Source organism: Brachyhypopomus gauderio, unplaced genomic scaffold, assembly GCF_052324685.1.
Source record: "Brachyhypopomus gauderio isolate BG-103 unplaced genomic scaffold, BGAUD_0.2 sc186, whole genome shotgun sequence".
Lineage (NCBI taxonomy): Eukaryota > Metazoa > Chordata > Actinopteri > Gymnotiformes > Hypopomidae > Brachyhypopomus > Brachyhypopomus gauderio.
This window is the reverse complement of record NW_027507007.1, coordinates 258,361-275,041: the sequence shown is the minus strand read 5'-3', so window position 1 is coordinate 275,041 and position 16,681 is coordinate 258,361. Positions and strand designations below refer to the sequence as shown.

Sequence of the window (16,681 nt, the reverse complement as noted above, 5' to 3'; positions counted from 1 at the left end):
CAGTGACACAGTTTTGATCTCTGCCTCACGTTCTGCTTTCCTCACGTTATTGCCACATCATGCACGTTGTTCATCACAGCTGCTGTTTTGCGTGTTCATCTTAGGTTCAGGCCTCCTATTAAGATTGAGATTTTGATAAATGATCTTGTTTTAAGGAGATTAAATTATTATTATTTTTAAGCGAGTGGTCCCCTGTGTAATGTTTGGTGTGGAAGTTATTCTGGGCTTTTCTCAGACACGTCTCTCTTTGTCTCCAGTGAGGATGAGGACCCCGAGTATAAACCTCTCCGCATGCCCTTCAGAGACGACCTGGACGTGAGTGTAAAAACAGGGCTGACTCACCGTGTGTGTGTGTGTGTGGGGGTTATAACGGCTGGCTTTCTCTCCCCACTCCAGACTTCACAAACTCACCTCTGGATGATAAAGAGGAGGCCATGGACGTGGAGGGTGGTGAAGGTGTGTTCACGTTTAAACTGCTGCCGTCTGAGCACCGTGGGGGTCTTGCATCGGTTCACCAGCTCTAATCCGTGCAAATCCACGGGCAGGATTACAGAGACCAATGAGGCGATAGTACCAGTAACACACTGAATAATCCACAGCCCCGTTTTCCCTCCCAGTGAATGTGTGTGTATACGGTAGCGCTGGACCCACACGTTGGTGTTTGTGCTGTGGCGTGTCCGCAGGTCCTGTGTGTGTGTGTGTGTGTGTGTGTGTGTGTGTGTGTGTGTGTTGTGTATACGGTAGCGCTGGACCCACACGTTGGTGTTTGTGCTGTGGCGTGTCCGCAGGTCCTGTGTGTGTGGTGTGTGTGTGTGTGTGTGTGTGTGTGTGTGTGTGTGGTGTGTGTATACGGTAGCGCTGGACCCACACGTTGGTGTTTGTGCTGTGGCGTGTCCGCAGGTCCTGTGTGTGTGTGTGTGTGTATACGGTAGCGCTGGACCCACACGTTGGTGTTTGTGCTGTGGCGTTGTCCGTGCGTGTGTGTGTGTGTGTACGGTAGCGCTGGACCCACACGTTGGTGTTTGTGCTGTGGCGTGTCCGCAGGTCCTGTGTGTGTGTGTGTGTGTGTGTGTGTGTGTGTGTGTGTGTGTATACGGTAGCGCTGGACCCACACGTTGGTGTTTGTGCTGTGGCGTGTCCGCAGGTCCTGTGTGTGTGTGTGTGTGTGTGTGTGTGTGTGTGTGTGTGTACGGTAGCGCTGGACCCACACGTTGGTGTTTGTGCTGTGGCGTGGTCCGCAGGTCCTGTGTGTGTGTGTGTGTGTGTGTGTGTGTGTGTGTGTGTGTGTGTGTGTGTGTGTGTGTGTGTACGGTAGCGCTGGACCCACACGTTGGTGTTTGTGCTGTGGCGTGTCCGCAGGTCCTGTGTGTGTGTGTGTGTGTGTGTGTGTGTGTGTGTGTGTGTATACGGTAGCGCTGGACCCACACGTTGGTGTTTGTGCTGTGGCGTGTCCGCAGGTCCTGTGTGTGTGTGTGTGTGTGTGTGTGTGTGTGTGTGTGTGTGTGTGTGTACGGTAGCGCTGGACCCACACGTTGGTGTTTGTGCTGTGGCGTGTCCGCAGGTCCTGTGTGTGTGTGTGTGTGTGTGTGTGTGTGTGTGTGTGTGTGTACGGTAGCGCTGGACCCACACGTTGGTGTTTGTGCTGTGGCGTGTCCGCAGGTCCTAAGCTGGGGGAGAACGGTAAGGCGGGTAACCTGTACTGGCCCCCTGCGTCTGCACTGACCGCCCGTCTGCGACGCCTCATCACCGCCTACCAGCGCAGCCACAAGAGGGAGCAGCTCAGACAAGAAGCCCTGACCAAACCCGATGGGCGCAGGCGCCGCCGTCACCGTGACGACATCCTCTCTATGGTAACGGAGGGAGGAGCTTACGGGCAAGAGGCGGCGGCCGCGGCTGCTGCAGCGTTCCTAGCTGAGGGCGGATCCTTCATGAAGACCTCACCCTTCCTGCCAGAGAGCGCCGCCCTGCTGGCCGATGGGGCCGCCTACTTCAAAGAGCGCCGTCAGAGGTCAGAACGGGCCGACAGTTCTGATAAGGGAATTTATAAAAGTTTAAAACCAAATGTGTTGTGTTTACCAGGATTAGAGCACAAGATGAAATTGAAATGTTAAAGTTTAACAAACAGTCAAATAACTCCAAACTAATCGGCCTCCACTGTGTTGGGGTTAAATGGTTTTTAATAGTTCAGACATTCATTTGGCTCTGAAAGATCTGAGAATCGACCTCTAGGCGCTGGACAGTTTCCCCTGTAGTCACGTGAGTAACTTCGCCTCCTCTGCCCTTGTCTGCTGTCCAGATGGACGAGGCGGGAGGAGGCCGACTTCTACCGCGTGGTGTCCACGTTTGGAGTGGTTTACGACGTCCAGCGGCAGTGTTTCGACTGGACACAGTTCCGCGCTTTCGCCCGTCTGGACAAGAAGACCGATGAGAGTCTGGAGAAGTACTACTACGCCTTCGTGGCCATGTGCAAGCGTGTGTGCCGTATGGAGCTCAAATCGGACTCGGGTACACGTCCCCTCCCTCGCAACCTCCATGTCCAGCTCTCTCTCTCTGGCTTCAAGACTAATAGCTGAATTCCAGTGTGAACTGGGAATATTTGTATGGTTCATCTTTGGTCTTTCCTGTGTTTTGATAGCCTAGTTCCCCTTTGGCACCCCTGAACGTATCGCAACCCTGTCATCTTCAAACCTCCTTTTCTCTTTTGCAGCCGAAATGGCGGACCCCGCCCTGATCATCGACCCGATCACGGAGGAGAGAGCCTCGCGCACGCTCTACCGCATCGAGCTGCTGCGTCGCATCAGGGAGCAGGTGCTGCCCCACCCCCAGCTGCAGGAGCGTCTACGCGCGTGCCAGCCCAGCCCGGACCTCCCCGCCTGGTGGGAGTGCGGCCGCCACGACCTGCACCTCCTCCGAGGAGCCGCCAAGCACGGGGTCAGCCGCACCGACTACCACATCCTCAACGACCCCGAGCTGGGCTTCCTGGAGGCCCACCGCAAGTTCACCCAGGGCAAGGGAGCCGAGCCTCCTCCCACCTCCACTCCTCCCTCCCCGCTGAGCCTGGTCAAGGAGGAGGAGCTAAAGGAGGAGCCGGGAGAAGGTGCGAAAGTGGAGAACGGTGAGGAAGTGAAGGAGGACGTCGAGGAGGAGGAGGGTGAGAAGTCTGAGACTGTGTCTCCTAAAGAGGAGGTGAAGACCGAAGAGGATGCAGAGGATTTGGAGGTAAAGAAGGAGGAGCCCATGGAGGAGCGGGAGGATGGGAAAGGACAAGAGGGAGTGATGAAGACTGAAGACGTCCAGACTGCTCCTGGAGGAGGGGAGTGGCTCTCCGAGACCCAGGAAGGAGGTGCGCTCCCCACCGACACCCAGCCACAGGAACAGCACGGCACCTCCTCAGATCTCCATGGAGACAGCAAACCCAACACTGAAAAAACCTCTGAGGAAGAGGAGGAAGAGAAGATGGAGGAAGACGACAAATCGGAGAAGTCTTCACAGGCTGATGGTAACCCTAGCCAAATCTGTCTCGTTCTTTAGTTGTTTACGAAAAGTGAAATCACGTTTTGTGTTGCTAGAAAACACTCAGATTAACCAAATTAGCAAATGAATCAGTAAAGATGATGAGTGAAAGTGGCGTGTGTAACCCTCCTGCAGTCTCCTTCATTCACATGGTTTTGTGTGTTCTAGTTGGTGCGTCCTCGGAGACGAAGGTCTTTGATGAGGAGAGTAACGCGTCCTTAAGCACCGCCAGGGACGAGACGCGGGACTACTTTGGTGTGGACGATGGCGAGCCATCTGCTTCTCAGATGTTCAGTGACAGAAACGCCTTCTCCTTCTGGCCAAAGGTTGGTGTAGCGCTGGGCCGAGCTGGACGTGTTTGTCCTGAGGACTGTAGTTACAGGCCAGACGGGGTGTGTCTGCTCCTACAGTAACAGGGCTGTTGAGGTCTACTTGCTCTATTAAAACCATTATAACTAGATTTCTTGTCCATGTAGGTGTAGTTTGTTAACTTTTATTGCGCCTTTTGTAAGCTTAAAGGTTCTAAAAACAAAGGTGGTGTTTGTAGTTGATGGGCCAAGCTGAAGATGTGCTGTTTTCATCTGTGTAGATTATAAACGGGCCTGCTGGCGCTCAGATTGGTGCGCGTGTGTCTTGTGTTGCAGGACAGGGTAATGATCAATCGTATGGACGGCATCTGTGAGGCCGTCATCAAGGGCAAGTGGCCTTCCAACAGAAGGCAGTTCTTTGACTTCCCAGGCCTGTTGCCTGGCTACGGCGCCATGACAACGGACAGCCCCCTGCCGAGGAGGGGCCTGGGGGATCTCTCCATGGTGAGCCAGACCAGCTATAGTGGTAGTGAAGACCTCACTATGTCGCCTCAGGTCAACAAGGCAAGTGGCCCCTCCCCCTCCCCACACCGGGTCTCCCCCACTCCCTCCCTCCCTCCCTCCCTCCCTCCCTCTCTCTCACTCCCCCACTCCCTCCCCTCCCTCCCTCTCCCCCCACTCCCTCCTTCCCTCCCTCCCTCCCTCTCTCTCACTCCCCCACTCCCTCCCTCCCTCCCTCTCTCTCACTCCCTCCCTCCCTCTCCCTCCCTCCCTCCCTCTCTCTCACTCCCTCCCTCCCTCTCCCTCCCTCCCTCCCTCTCTCTCACTCCCTCCCTCCCTCTCCCTCCCTCCCTCTCTCTCACTCCCCCACCCTCCCTCCCTCCCTCCCTCTCCCCCACTCCCTCCCTCCCTCTCTCTCACTCCCCCACTCCCTCCCTCCCTCCCTCTCTCTCACTCCCTCCCTCCCTCTCCCTCCCTCCCTCCCTCTCTCTCCCTCCCTCCCTCTCTCTCTCTCACTCACTCACTCACTCACTCACTCACTCACTCCCTCCCTCCCCCACTCCCTCCCTCTCTCTCCCTCCCTCCCCCACTCCCTCCCTCTCTCTCCCTCCCTCCCCCACTCCCTCCCTCTCTCTCCCTCCCTCCCCCACTCCCTCCCTCTCTCTCACTCCCTCCCTCCCTCCCTCTCTCTCTCTCTCTCTCTCTCTCTCCCTCCCTCCCCCACTCCCTCCCTCTCTCTCACTCCCTCCCTCCCTCCCTCCCTCCCTCTCTCTCTCTCTCTCTCTCTCTCTCTCTCACTCCCTCCCAACACCAGTCTTCCTTCCACTGGCTTCATCACCCACAGCACCATTTTCACCCTGTGTAAAGTGCACTGGATGAGTTGAAAGCCTGTTTGTGCGCGCGCGCACACACACACACACACACACACACGCACACACACACACGCACACACACACACGCACACACACACACACACACACACACACACACACGCGCGCGAAACACAAAACACACCCAAGGGAACTCCATGTTCCGGAAGAGAGGGGAAAGCCATGTGTACATCTGGTGATGCCTGAAAGATCAATCAAGGATCCTAGGATTGTCTGTACATTTAGCTCCCTTTATAATGAGGAGAAATAATGCTTCTAAAATTCAAAGTGATTTTGAATGCCAGAAGGGGGTAGTTCCCGGGTTTTCTGACTGTCCCGACACTCCTGGTGCAGGACGAGGCGCTGGGTCTGTCCGTCCCGCGACAGCGACGGCGGAGGAGGAGGAAGGTGGAGATCGAGGCGGAGCGAGCAGCCAAGCGCCGAAACCTGATGGAGATGGTGGCCCAGCTGCGAGAGTCCCACGCCTCGGAGGGCCAGCCGCAGGCCGTGGACCTGACCAGAGCCCTGCACGGCCTGGCCCCCGCCGCCACGCCCTCCTCCACCTCCTCCACCTCCTCCTTCCCCGGGACCATGGTGTCGCCCGCCACCCTCAAGGCCCAGCTGGAGTTGCTGCAGGCGGGCGGGGCCTCCAGGCCCAACGGCTCGCTGCTGGAGGCGGAGCTCCCCACGCGCAGGCGCAGAGGCCGCAGGAAAAACGTGGAGGGCCTGGAGCTGCTCTTCATGGGCAGCAAGAGAGGCCAGTCAAACACGGTACGGCCGCCGTCCTCCTGAAGGACTTGACATGCACGGATGTTCAGATACTGATTTCTTAATTAAAATGATGCAGTATGTCCTCGCTAGACCATCCTACCATGATGCGTCCCTGTAGAAACACGGAGATAACGGGTGACGTTTAATTATTCCGCCCTTCTTGCTCACGTCTTTTTCCAGGAGGACTCAAACAGGACCAAAGCTTTTGCGGACGGCGCCCACGTGCCGGGCAGGGCACAGAGACACATTCCAGCCCCTGCACAGAAGGGCTCCAGCACCTCTCCAGAAGAGGGCGGCCACCTCAAAGGAGAGGAGGGGCCGAGCACTAAGGACCTACGGGAGTGGCTCAGACAGCACCCCACCTACACTATGGACATGCCTGGATACATACCAGTGAGTCACCTCGCCCCGCCTGCCCTCGGCCTCTTTGTTGGTTTTAATCTGCATTTGGGAATCCGTCAGAGCGCACAAGTTGGGCTACGTATGAGGCGAGAGCTCGGAGCTTCTGACTCACTTCCCTGGGGTCTTTGTTATTAACGATATTTTGTTGGTTATTTTGTGAAACACTTGGACTCTGTTTGCGGATTGTTTAGGAGGATATCGTTTATTCAGATTCAGAGTGAAGTTTGTATAAAATGTTGGTGGGAGTGCGAGTGGTCAGCATTGTTGGTTCTCGTGTTGGTTTGCAGAAGAACGAGGAGCTGCTCCTCTCCCAGCTGGCCAAACCGAAGCAGAAGAGACACCGCTGTCGCAACCCCAACAAGATCGACATCAACACCCTGACTGGGGAGGAGAGGGTCCCTGTGGTCAACAAACGCAACGGGAGGAAGGCACGCTGCACGCTAACACTTCACTGCTGCGGGTCCTCACACACACAGGGTTTCTCTTTCTTAATCTCATGTTGTTTTTCTTCTGGCCGCAGATGGGGGGCGCTATGGCTCCTCCTATGAAGGATTTGCCACGCTGGCTGGTTGAAAATCCAGAGTTTGCCATCTCTCCAGACTGGACAGAAATCGTCAAGCAGTCTGTGAGTTAGTTCTGCTGTACAACACTGTTCCTGTTTAGTGAGCGACATGTCAAATGTCTTCCAGGCAGCAGACTTTACATTTGGTCCCTCTTACACTGCGGATGCTTTCATTGATGGTGCCTTTGCCAGTCACTTGTCTAAATGCCAACTGTTCCATCTTCTCGTCCCCAGGGCTTTCTCCCCGAGTCCATGTTCGACCGTCTCCTCACTGGGCCCGTGGTCCGAGAGGAGGGAGTGCGCCGCAGGGGGCGGAGACCCAAGTCCGAGATCGCCAAGGCGGCCGCGGCGGCCCAGGCCGCTGCTTCCACGTCCGCCGGCGTGAACCCCTTGCTGATGAACGGCCTGTTTGGCGGCATGGACCTGACCAGCCTGCAGAGCCTGCAGAACCTGCAGAGCCTCCAGCTGGCCGCTGGCCTCATGGGCTTCCCCCCGGCGCTGGGCGGGGCGGCGGATAGCAAGCACGCCGCCGCCATGCTGCCTCTCATGCTGCCCGGCATGGGCGGCCTGCCCAACATGTTTGGCCTCGGCGGGCTCTTCGGGGGCAATCTGGCGGCGGCCGCAACCGCTGCGGCCACAAACAGCACGGCGGCTGCAGAGCAGGCAGACGACGGGGCCAAGCCCAGGAAAGAGCAGACCAAGGAGGAGGGGTCTGAGAAGGAGGAGGCAGAGAAGGAGGCGGAGAAAAGCGCAGAGGCGGAGTCTGGCGAAGTAAATGGCGACGCCGCTCTGGGGGCGGCTGCAGCCGGCATGTCCGCCAACCCGCTGGCCTTCAACCCCTTCCTGCTCTCCACCATGGCTCCAGGCCTTTTCTACCCCTCCATGTTCCTGCCCCCGGGTCTGGGGGGCCTGGGCCTGCCGGGCTTCTCCCCTGCTGCACTGGCTGACCTCCAGAACGCCATGTCCGGGGCTTTGGGCGGGACCAGCGAGGACAAAGAGTCGACCAAACAGCCCAGTACAAACCGGGACCACAACGCCTTAACGGCTAGTGGGGACACGGCCGACAACGCACTGGAAGACAGCGACTCGGAGGAGAGCCAGAACAAGGCGGCCGACTCGTCCGCGCTAGACGAGGACCTCGCAGGGCCGGCCGAGGAGCTGGACTCCATAGAAGGTGGGGAGGAAGAGGAAGACGATGACGAAGAGCCTGGAGAGGAGGACGAGGACAAGAGTGACTGAACGAAACTGGCCTTCTGCCATCTCCCTGGGGGATGCCGTTTTAAAACTTTATACGACAATGTGGTTAGTCCAGTTGTTTACATGCCAACTTGATATCCCAAAACATTTTATGAATTTGGTTTAGTTTTGTTGACAGGTAACAGGGGAACACGATGATGCTGTCTCTGCAAACGCTAGTGTAGGCAGGGAAACGGGCAGTAGTAGAGTTGTGTGGATGTCAAAAGGGTTGTTTTGGTTTTTGTTCGTGTTTTTTTTTTTCCTCTCCACCCAATATATTTGGTCTTTGAGCACTGGGAGGTGCTTCTAGAAGATGTGCAAACATCCTGAAATGTTATAGGAATTAATTGTTCCAATAGTGCTGTGCTGCTTCTTCGGTTGAGTTTTTGTTCGTTTTTATTTTGATCTCTCTCTACTGTTGTATTGTAACAATTGAGTAGCATCTCGTAACATTCAGTGGCGTACAATTTTAACGGCATTAAGCAACTCTCTCTGCTGCTGGAAAAAAAAAAGAAACAACAAAAGGAACTTTTGGTTTTTTCGTTGTACTGTTCTGCTGAGAGGAGAGGGATGAAGTTCTCGCATATCATAGCCTACACTCTGACTGTTCCAAGTCTCTCACACTGACAATCGATACGGGTGAGGGGACATCTCGGCCTGTGGAGACAGCAATAACGAGGGCAGCTTTTGAATGTTCGATTTTACTCTGACTTAGATACCGAAAAAGTGTGGAAAAAAATGACGTGACATTAATTACTGCAGTCGAATTGTCTCATATTCACGTTAATGCACTGGTGTAAGAATGAAATCAGGTACCTTTTATCTATTGAAATGGACTTTTTGTTACTTTAGCTACAACGCTGAACAGCATTACCTCAATTCTAACTAGCCTTGAAGTTTACAGACATGAACGTGTAAATGTTTTCTTTTTTGTCTTTCTTCTTTATGGTTTTGTTTGTTTGTTTTTGTTTTGTTTTTTGGAAACCATCATGTATGATGAACTGTAAATTGCTGCCAACTGTAGTAATGATGCTTTTAATAAAAGTGACTCATGATATTCGCCTAGCAAACCAAAACTGTGACGTTCTGTGAGATTCTGAAAGGCCTTTTTAACAGGCGTCTTTAATATTGAATCTGTGATGCTAGAATATAGACATCTAACAGCTAAACCAGCACAAGTTAAAGTATTTTATTTCATGAAAATGTTATACTTTCAGGCACAATTACACAGTGCAGGGAAATTACCAAAAGTGTAGAATCTAATCTTCATTAATTCGTTATCTCCATTTCAGTCGAGGTCTTTTTGGAGCAGGTAGAGGCAGACCGGCTTTCTGTCCCCGATTTGAAGGTGTGTGGTCAGCTTATTCTGGACGGTTGAATTTCTGCAGGTATTTAACATATACCATTTATGTTAGTATATTCATTTTGACGCTATATATTATGAAGAAGGGCGTGGATCTGCATCCATGTCTTCCATCTGAAAAGGGAGGAGGTGTTAAATCGCCAGGGAGACATCAAAGGGTGAACACTTCAAATTGTATTGTGTAATGCAGCCGATGGACACACTTTTTTTACTCTATTATTCAAAAACCCTTGAATTAAACCATATCATGTGAGAATACCTCTGCGTTAAACGATGGTGTATTAAGCCTTATCATGTAGTATTAAGAGCGAGCACCGCTACAGGCCGGGGCAGGGACTGTCTCGTCCACCCTCAACACCATCGGTCCTGTGGAGCGGCTGACATAACGTGCTCCGACAGGCCGCGCCGACGTGGCAGGGCCCCTCTCCGCTCCACTGGGCAGACATTATGAACCCAACTCCTGGAACAAGACACAGTGTTTCTTCTCTCTCTCCCTCCCTCCCTCTCTCTCGACAGACGTCTTTCATAATTGCACTTTCCGATGAAGTGGCTCGTGAAATCCATAGGTGTCTGCGCTCAGCGTGCTGGTCTTTGGCAAGAAGGCGTCGGGATTTGAGCAGGAGCCTTTTCGAGACATTGTCAAACTGATTCCTTTTTATTACAGTGGATTAGCTTCCCTCATTTACTGTGCTATTGCAGTTGACGTTTTAAATATTTATATTTCTCGAGATATTTTGACTGTTTGTAAACAACGCACAAAATTCAGTTCATCGATAAACGCTGGCCATTTTTGAACTAATAACTAACATGATTAGGCTACTTTATTTTATGAAAAGGTGCCGTCCAGATCTCATTAGGCCTTGACACGTGGTCAGTCAGGGAGTGCACGCAGGAAGCAGCGGCTCCCGGGAGCGCCGCGCGGCAGGAGACTCTGCTGTGGTTAGCCACACCGCGCTGGACATGACATGGGGGCACGTCACTGTCCGCTAGCGCCGCGGCCCTGGGGAGGGGTGCGGGCGGCCCTGGGGATGGGTGCGGGCGGGCGGCCCTGGGGATGGGTGCGGGCGGGCGGCCCTGGGGATGGGTGCGGGCGGGCGGCCCTGGGGATGGGTGCGGGCGGGCGGCCCTGGGGAGGGGTGCGGGCGACCCTGGGGAGGGGTGCGGGCGGGCGGCCCTGGGGAGGGGTGCGGGCGGGCCTGGGGAGGGGTGCGGGCGGCCGGCCCTGGGGAGGGGTGCGGGCGGGCGGCCCTGGGGAGGGGTGCGGGCGGCCAGCCGGCTCCCTACTGAAAGGTTATTTTTTTCAGCGACAGCAAGTTGAGTCCCTCAGCAGCTGCTGTGTTGCTGCAAACACAGGGATCGGTTCACTCTACCGTATGAGACAGAAGGCACCTGCAAACAACGCTGGCCGTGTGAATCTGATTTCAAACATTTTGACCCAGTTTACCATTATTGCATCTTCTATGCAAAGGTTATTTTGCTGAAGTCAATTGTAAAGTGGTGTGTGTCTGTAGACCCCGTCCATAGCCGGACTGTTTTGATGGCAGTGATTAGTTTTGGTGTCTTTCATTGGGTTTCTGTTGAATCAGAGCCTAAATTTTGAAAATTACAAAGAGTTGTTTTTTTTCCTCTTTAAAGTTATACATAGATCTGTGAGGAGAGTGGAGAGCTAGCCAAAAGCAGTGAACTGCAACTAATTGAAATTTTTGTATAATCATCTAATTGGTGCTCTCTTTAAACAAAGCAAGCTCATTAGCCACTGTAGCAGAACCTGAGGCCCAGTGTAATCACCACAGCTCTGTCAAACCTGTGTCTTTGTATGGCTGGATATAGCACCAGTTAAACATATGCAATGTCTCCTACACGGTCCCTCAGACGATAATCATTTAATAATTTAAAGCATACGTTGCCCTCCCTGGTTTAACATCCATGTTTCCCAGACAGTGAAGGCTGATATGTTTTTAGGTGTTGGAGTGTGGGAGGCTGATTCTTATTCTGAGCCGATAGACATGTCATCCCCAGCACAGTGGCCAGCCCGCCTGTCTCTGCTGCTCTCCGATAAAGAGCGATTTGTGGTCACCGTGGCGACCCGGGGCCTCTCCATCTTGCCGACGTGATTGATCATGGTAACCTGTGCGGGTGACACAGGTGGAGACGGGTTGCCAGGCGCTGGCAGCTGCGGCCGTGATGTCCTTCTGCACAGCGCGGGGGATTTAGAACTGTCACACGCTCACACCCCCGTCCCCCCGAGACAGACGTGCCGTCCGTGACACTGAGGGCAAGAGGCAGAGCATCAATCGCACACTGGATGATGAGTGTCATCCCGACTGCCCTCACACACACACACATACACATGCACACAAACATACAAACACACACACACACACACGGATTCATTCCCTCATGCATGCAAACACACTGATTCATTCCTACACAAATGCACACATCCACAAACTTTCCATGGCAAATTTGCAAACTCAACCCCTAAAAAGGTTAACATTTTAAATTTCTGTTATCTTCCCAGGAATTTTATAAATAAGGACCAACAGAAAGAAATCTAGCTAGGTAGCTTAATATTTAAACACTATAAATAGAAACATCATGCTTGTCCTGCATGGATTTGGCTGTTTAATGTCCGTATGGCGTATAGCTGCAGGTCGCCCCCGGTAACTGGAGAGGCTGGAAGTGCTGACCTTCCTTATTTGAACTAAACACCCAACCAAACGACCCAGGGACACACTAGTCACACCTCTCCCTCTGCCCAAGGCCACGCTAGTCACACCTCTCCCTCTGCCCAGGGACACACTAGTCACACCTCTCCCTCTGCCCAGGGACACGCTAGTCACACCTCTCCCTCTGCCCAGGGACACGCTAGTCACACCTCTCCCTCTGCCCAGGGACACGCTAGTCACACCTCTCCCTCTGCCCAGGGACACACTAGTCACACCTCTCCCTCTGCCCAGCGACACACTAGTCACACCTCTTCCTCTGCCCAGGGACACACTAGCCACACCTCTCCCTCTGCCCAGCGACACACTAGTCACACCTCTCCCTCTGCCCAGCGACACACTAGCCACACCTCTTCCTCTGCCCAGGGACACACTAGTCACACCACTCCCTCTGCCCAGGGACACGCTAGTCACACCTCTCCCTCTGCCCAGGGACACACTAGTCACACCTCTCCCTCTGCCCAGCGACACACTAGCCACACCTCTTCCTCTGCCCAGGGACACACTAGTCACACCACTCCCTCTGCCCAGGGACACGCTAGTCACACCTCTCCCTCTGCCCAGGGACACACTAGTCACACCTCTCCCTCTGCCCAGCGACACACTAGCCACACCTCTTCCTCTGCCCAGGGACACACTAGTCACACCACTCCCTCTGCCCAGGGACACGCTAGCCACACCTCTTCCTCTGCCCAGGGACACACTAGTCACACCACTCCCTCTGCCCAGGGACACACTAGTCACACCACTCCCTCTGACTAGGGACACACTAGCCACACCTCTCCCTCTGCCCAGGGACACACTAGTCACACCTCTCCCTCTGCCCAGGGACACGCTAGCCACACCACTCCCTCTGCCCAGGGACACTGTAGTCACACCTCTCCCTCTGCCCAGGTACACACTAGTCACACCTCTCCCTCTGCCCAGCGACACACTAGTCACACCACTCCATCTGCCCAGGGACACTGTAGTCACACCTCTCCCTCTGCCCAGCGACACGCTAGTCACACCTCTCCCTCTGCCCAGGGACACGCTAGTCACACCTCTCCCTCTGCCCAGGGACACACTAGTCACACCACTCCCTCTGCCCAGGGACACACTAGTCACACCTCTCCCTCTGCCCAGCGACACACTAGTCACACCTCTCCCTCTGCCCAGCGACACACTAGTCACACCACTCCCTCTGCCCAGGGACACATTAGTCACACCTCTCCCTCTGCCCAGGGACACACTAGTCACACCACTCCCTCTGCCCAGGGACACACTAGTCACACCTCTTCCTCTGCCCAGGGACACACTAGTCACACCTCTCCCTCTGCCCAGGGACACACTAGTCACACCTCTCCCTCTGCCCAGCGACACACTAGTCACACCACTCCCTCTGCCCAGGGACACACTAGTCACACCACTCCCTCTGCCCAGGGACACACTAGTCACACCTCTCCCTCTGCCCAGGGACACACTAGTCACACCTCTCCCTCTGCCCAGCGACACACTAGTCACACCACTCCCTCTGCCCAGGGACACGCTAGTCACACCTCTCCCTCTGCCCAGGGACACACTAGTCACACCTCTCCCTCTGCCCAGCGACACACTAGCCACACCTCTTCCTCTGCCCAGGGACACACTAGTCACACCTCTCCCTCTGCCCAGGGACACACTAGTCACACCACTCCCTCTGCCCAGGGACACACTAGTCACACCACTCCCTCTGCCCAGGGACACATTAGTCACACCACTCCCTCTGCCCAGGGACACACTAGTCACACCACTCCCTCTGCACAGGGACACTGTAGTCACACCACTCCCTCTGCCCAGGGACACACTAGTCACACCACTCCCTCTGCCCAGGGACACACTAGTCACACCACTCCCTCTGCCCAGGGACACTGTAGTCACACCACTCCCTCTGCCCAGGGACACACTAGTCACACCTCTCCCTCTGCCCAGGGACACACTAGTCACACCTCTCCCTCTGCCCAGGGACACACTAGTCACACCACTCCCTCTGCCCAGGGACACTGTAGTCACACCACTCCCTCTGCCCAGGTACACACTAGTCACACGACTCCAGGGATTTCATTGTGAGATGAAGGTCATCTCTACTTCAGCCGCGTCGAAGCTGCCTGTGAAGCTTGAGCTAGCGGCTGGACTGTGCTCACTGTTGCACGGGCTCAGATGAAGACAGAGATGCTTCACCTCAGGAAAGACGCACTGGCAGCCATGTTACTCGCGAGGAAGCAGTGTGAGGTGTAGGTCTCTGGTGGTGGGCTGCATTTCACAGTGGAAATGAACACGGTTGCTTACCAAACACCCCCTTATTAGGCTCTGTTTAATCTTACAGGTTTGGTTGTGGTTGTTTCTCTGAACTTATGGAGAAGACAGGAGATATATACAGAGGAGATGAATTAAGAGAAAATAATTAGTATGACAGTCTCCCTAGGCAGTCCCCGTAACTAAGACCATTATACAGGAGTCAGAAATGAAAGTGTTAATCGTACTGCTTTCTCTTAGCTCCTGGGCTTCCTGTTGTCATTCTGGGAGATGCACGTGGGTGTGTGTGTGTTCATTCAGCTCTCTTTGCTGTCAACCCTGTCGTGGTAGGTGATGAGCTTCCTGTGAAGCCCCTCCTACCCCTGGATCAACATCTGGCCCTCGATTGGTACTGATTCTCAGCATGAAGATTACACAGATGCACCTGCTTTCATTTAGACTCTTTCTGATATGCAGTTTGGTCTGAAGAGTTTGAGAAGTGATACAGTTCTTGTTGTTTTGGCTCTGTGGATAGGAAATTAATTTGTCTGTAATAAATGAACCACATAGAAATCTCAACACATTTTTAGTTCCAACACTTGAGAGGATCGTGGTTTATAAGCCTAACATCAGTGAATTATGGATATCACGTAATGTTGGGGATCTCTCATGATGGTCTTGCCTTTTTTTGGAGGCCTTTGCCTACATTGATATACCTGCTTATGGAGGTTGGGCTCAGTTCAAACATAGCCCTGTTCAGCCGTGAAAACCTCGGGCATTCTTATCAGCATTTACTTAATTTCATCAATCTGTTATATGTCAATCTGGTATAGGTTAATCTTTTTATAAGCCTCAACACTTTTTAACAAATTGAAACCTGGTGGGGCTTGTTCCTGAGGTTTATCAGTTTATTAGCTATCAGTTCTTGCATGAGGTTGGTATATACTCTTTATATATATATATACTGTACACACACACACACACTCTTTGGCACATCTATGATCAAATCCTTGTCTCTTTAAAGCAGTTTTTCTTCATCACTGCGTGTAGCATATTAATCGTTTGGCTTTGTTGCTGGTATTTTTATTCTCTCTCCTCCTTTATGGGCTTTACACTTTGTGTTTATAGAGCAATAGGAGCTGAATGAAGATTCAAATGCCACATCTATCAACTAAACCTTCTGCTAGCTCTCCTAGAAAACCCCATGATGCAAGAATACAGTAATATATGGACAGCCAGTGGCTCAGTTGTTTACGGTCCCCTAAAACAGAGATGCTCAATATATAAATAGAGGCTTTGGTTAAATTATAGTTTGTTTGATTTATCTATATGTAAATGCACTCAAATTATAGCTGTCATTTGCAATCTTAATCTTGTAATCCTTTCTGCTATTTTAGTTATTGTTTCATTTCACGTGTATGTTTCTGCAGTACAGTGCCAAAATAATTAAAATGGTTTTTGTCTAATTATTTCTGGATTGTACAACTCACAAGATGGATTGTAGTTATTTTTGACATTAAGACATTATTCAATTTGTACTTAATTTTACTAAATGCAGTCGTGTGAAAGCATTACGTAAAAGCTAATGGGCAAGAAAATGTATGATCATATTTAGAAAGTATACAATGCATACAAACATGTAGTAATATCTATTCATTCCAACAACAGACACTGACAGTGAAGACGACATGAATGACAGTATAAGAATCTGTTGCAAACACCCTCTAAAGCCCCAGTGCTGATAATGCGGCAGACGTGTGTTTGGCAGGGAAGAAGTGGACATATCACAGTTTTTGGACATATAGTGTTGGACACATCACAGTTTTTGGACATATAGTGTTGGACACATCACAGTTTTTGGACATATAGTGTTGGACACATCACAGTTTTTTACACTTGTGGGTTATGCTTGTGCCAATACTATGCTCACTTCCTCTTGCCATAACTATAACGCATGTTTCTGTCACAACACAGTTTTGGAACATTTCAAAATATATAATGTGTGTTTTCTTTTTCTCTGTATTCTGTACAAGTCACAGAATTATTCAGGAGGTTCATTGTATTTGCCATTTGTTCTCACAAAAATATATACAAATATGTAGAATCAATAACAAATGACAGAACTGTAATACCAATCAGTGTTTTCATTATATACCACAACTCACACAAGTTTGCAT

General features: G+C 52.4%; 1 protein-coding gene across 1 annotated transcript; it reads left to right on the top strand.

Moving 5' to 3' along the window:
- The first annotated feature begins 18 nt into the window (after nucleotides 1–18).
- Nucleotides 19–8,746, top strand: LOC143502023 (chromodomain-helicase-DNA-binding protein 7-like). The gene is made up of 12 exons (XM_076995214.1): nucleotides 19–316; nucleotides 397–456; nucleotides 1,660–2,008; nucleotides 2,297–2,505; nucleotides 2,708–3,499; nucleotides 3,682–3,839; nucleotides 4,158–4,385; nucleotides 5,546–5,962; nucleotides 6,143–6,355; nucleotides 6,652–6,792; nucleotides 6,885–6,989; nucleotides 7,161–8,746. The coding sequence occupies exons 1-12, from the start codon at nucleotides 292–294 to the stop codon at nucleotides 8,163–8,165; spliced, it is 3,702 nt and encodes a 1,233-aa protein (XP_076851329.1). The 5' UTR covers nucleotides 19–291; the 3' UTR covers nucleotides 8,166–8,746.
- The last annotated feature ends 7,935 nt before the right edge of the window (nucleotides 8,747–16,681 follow it).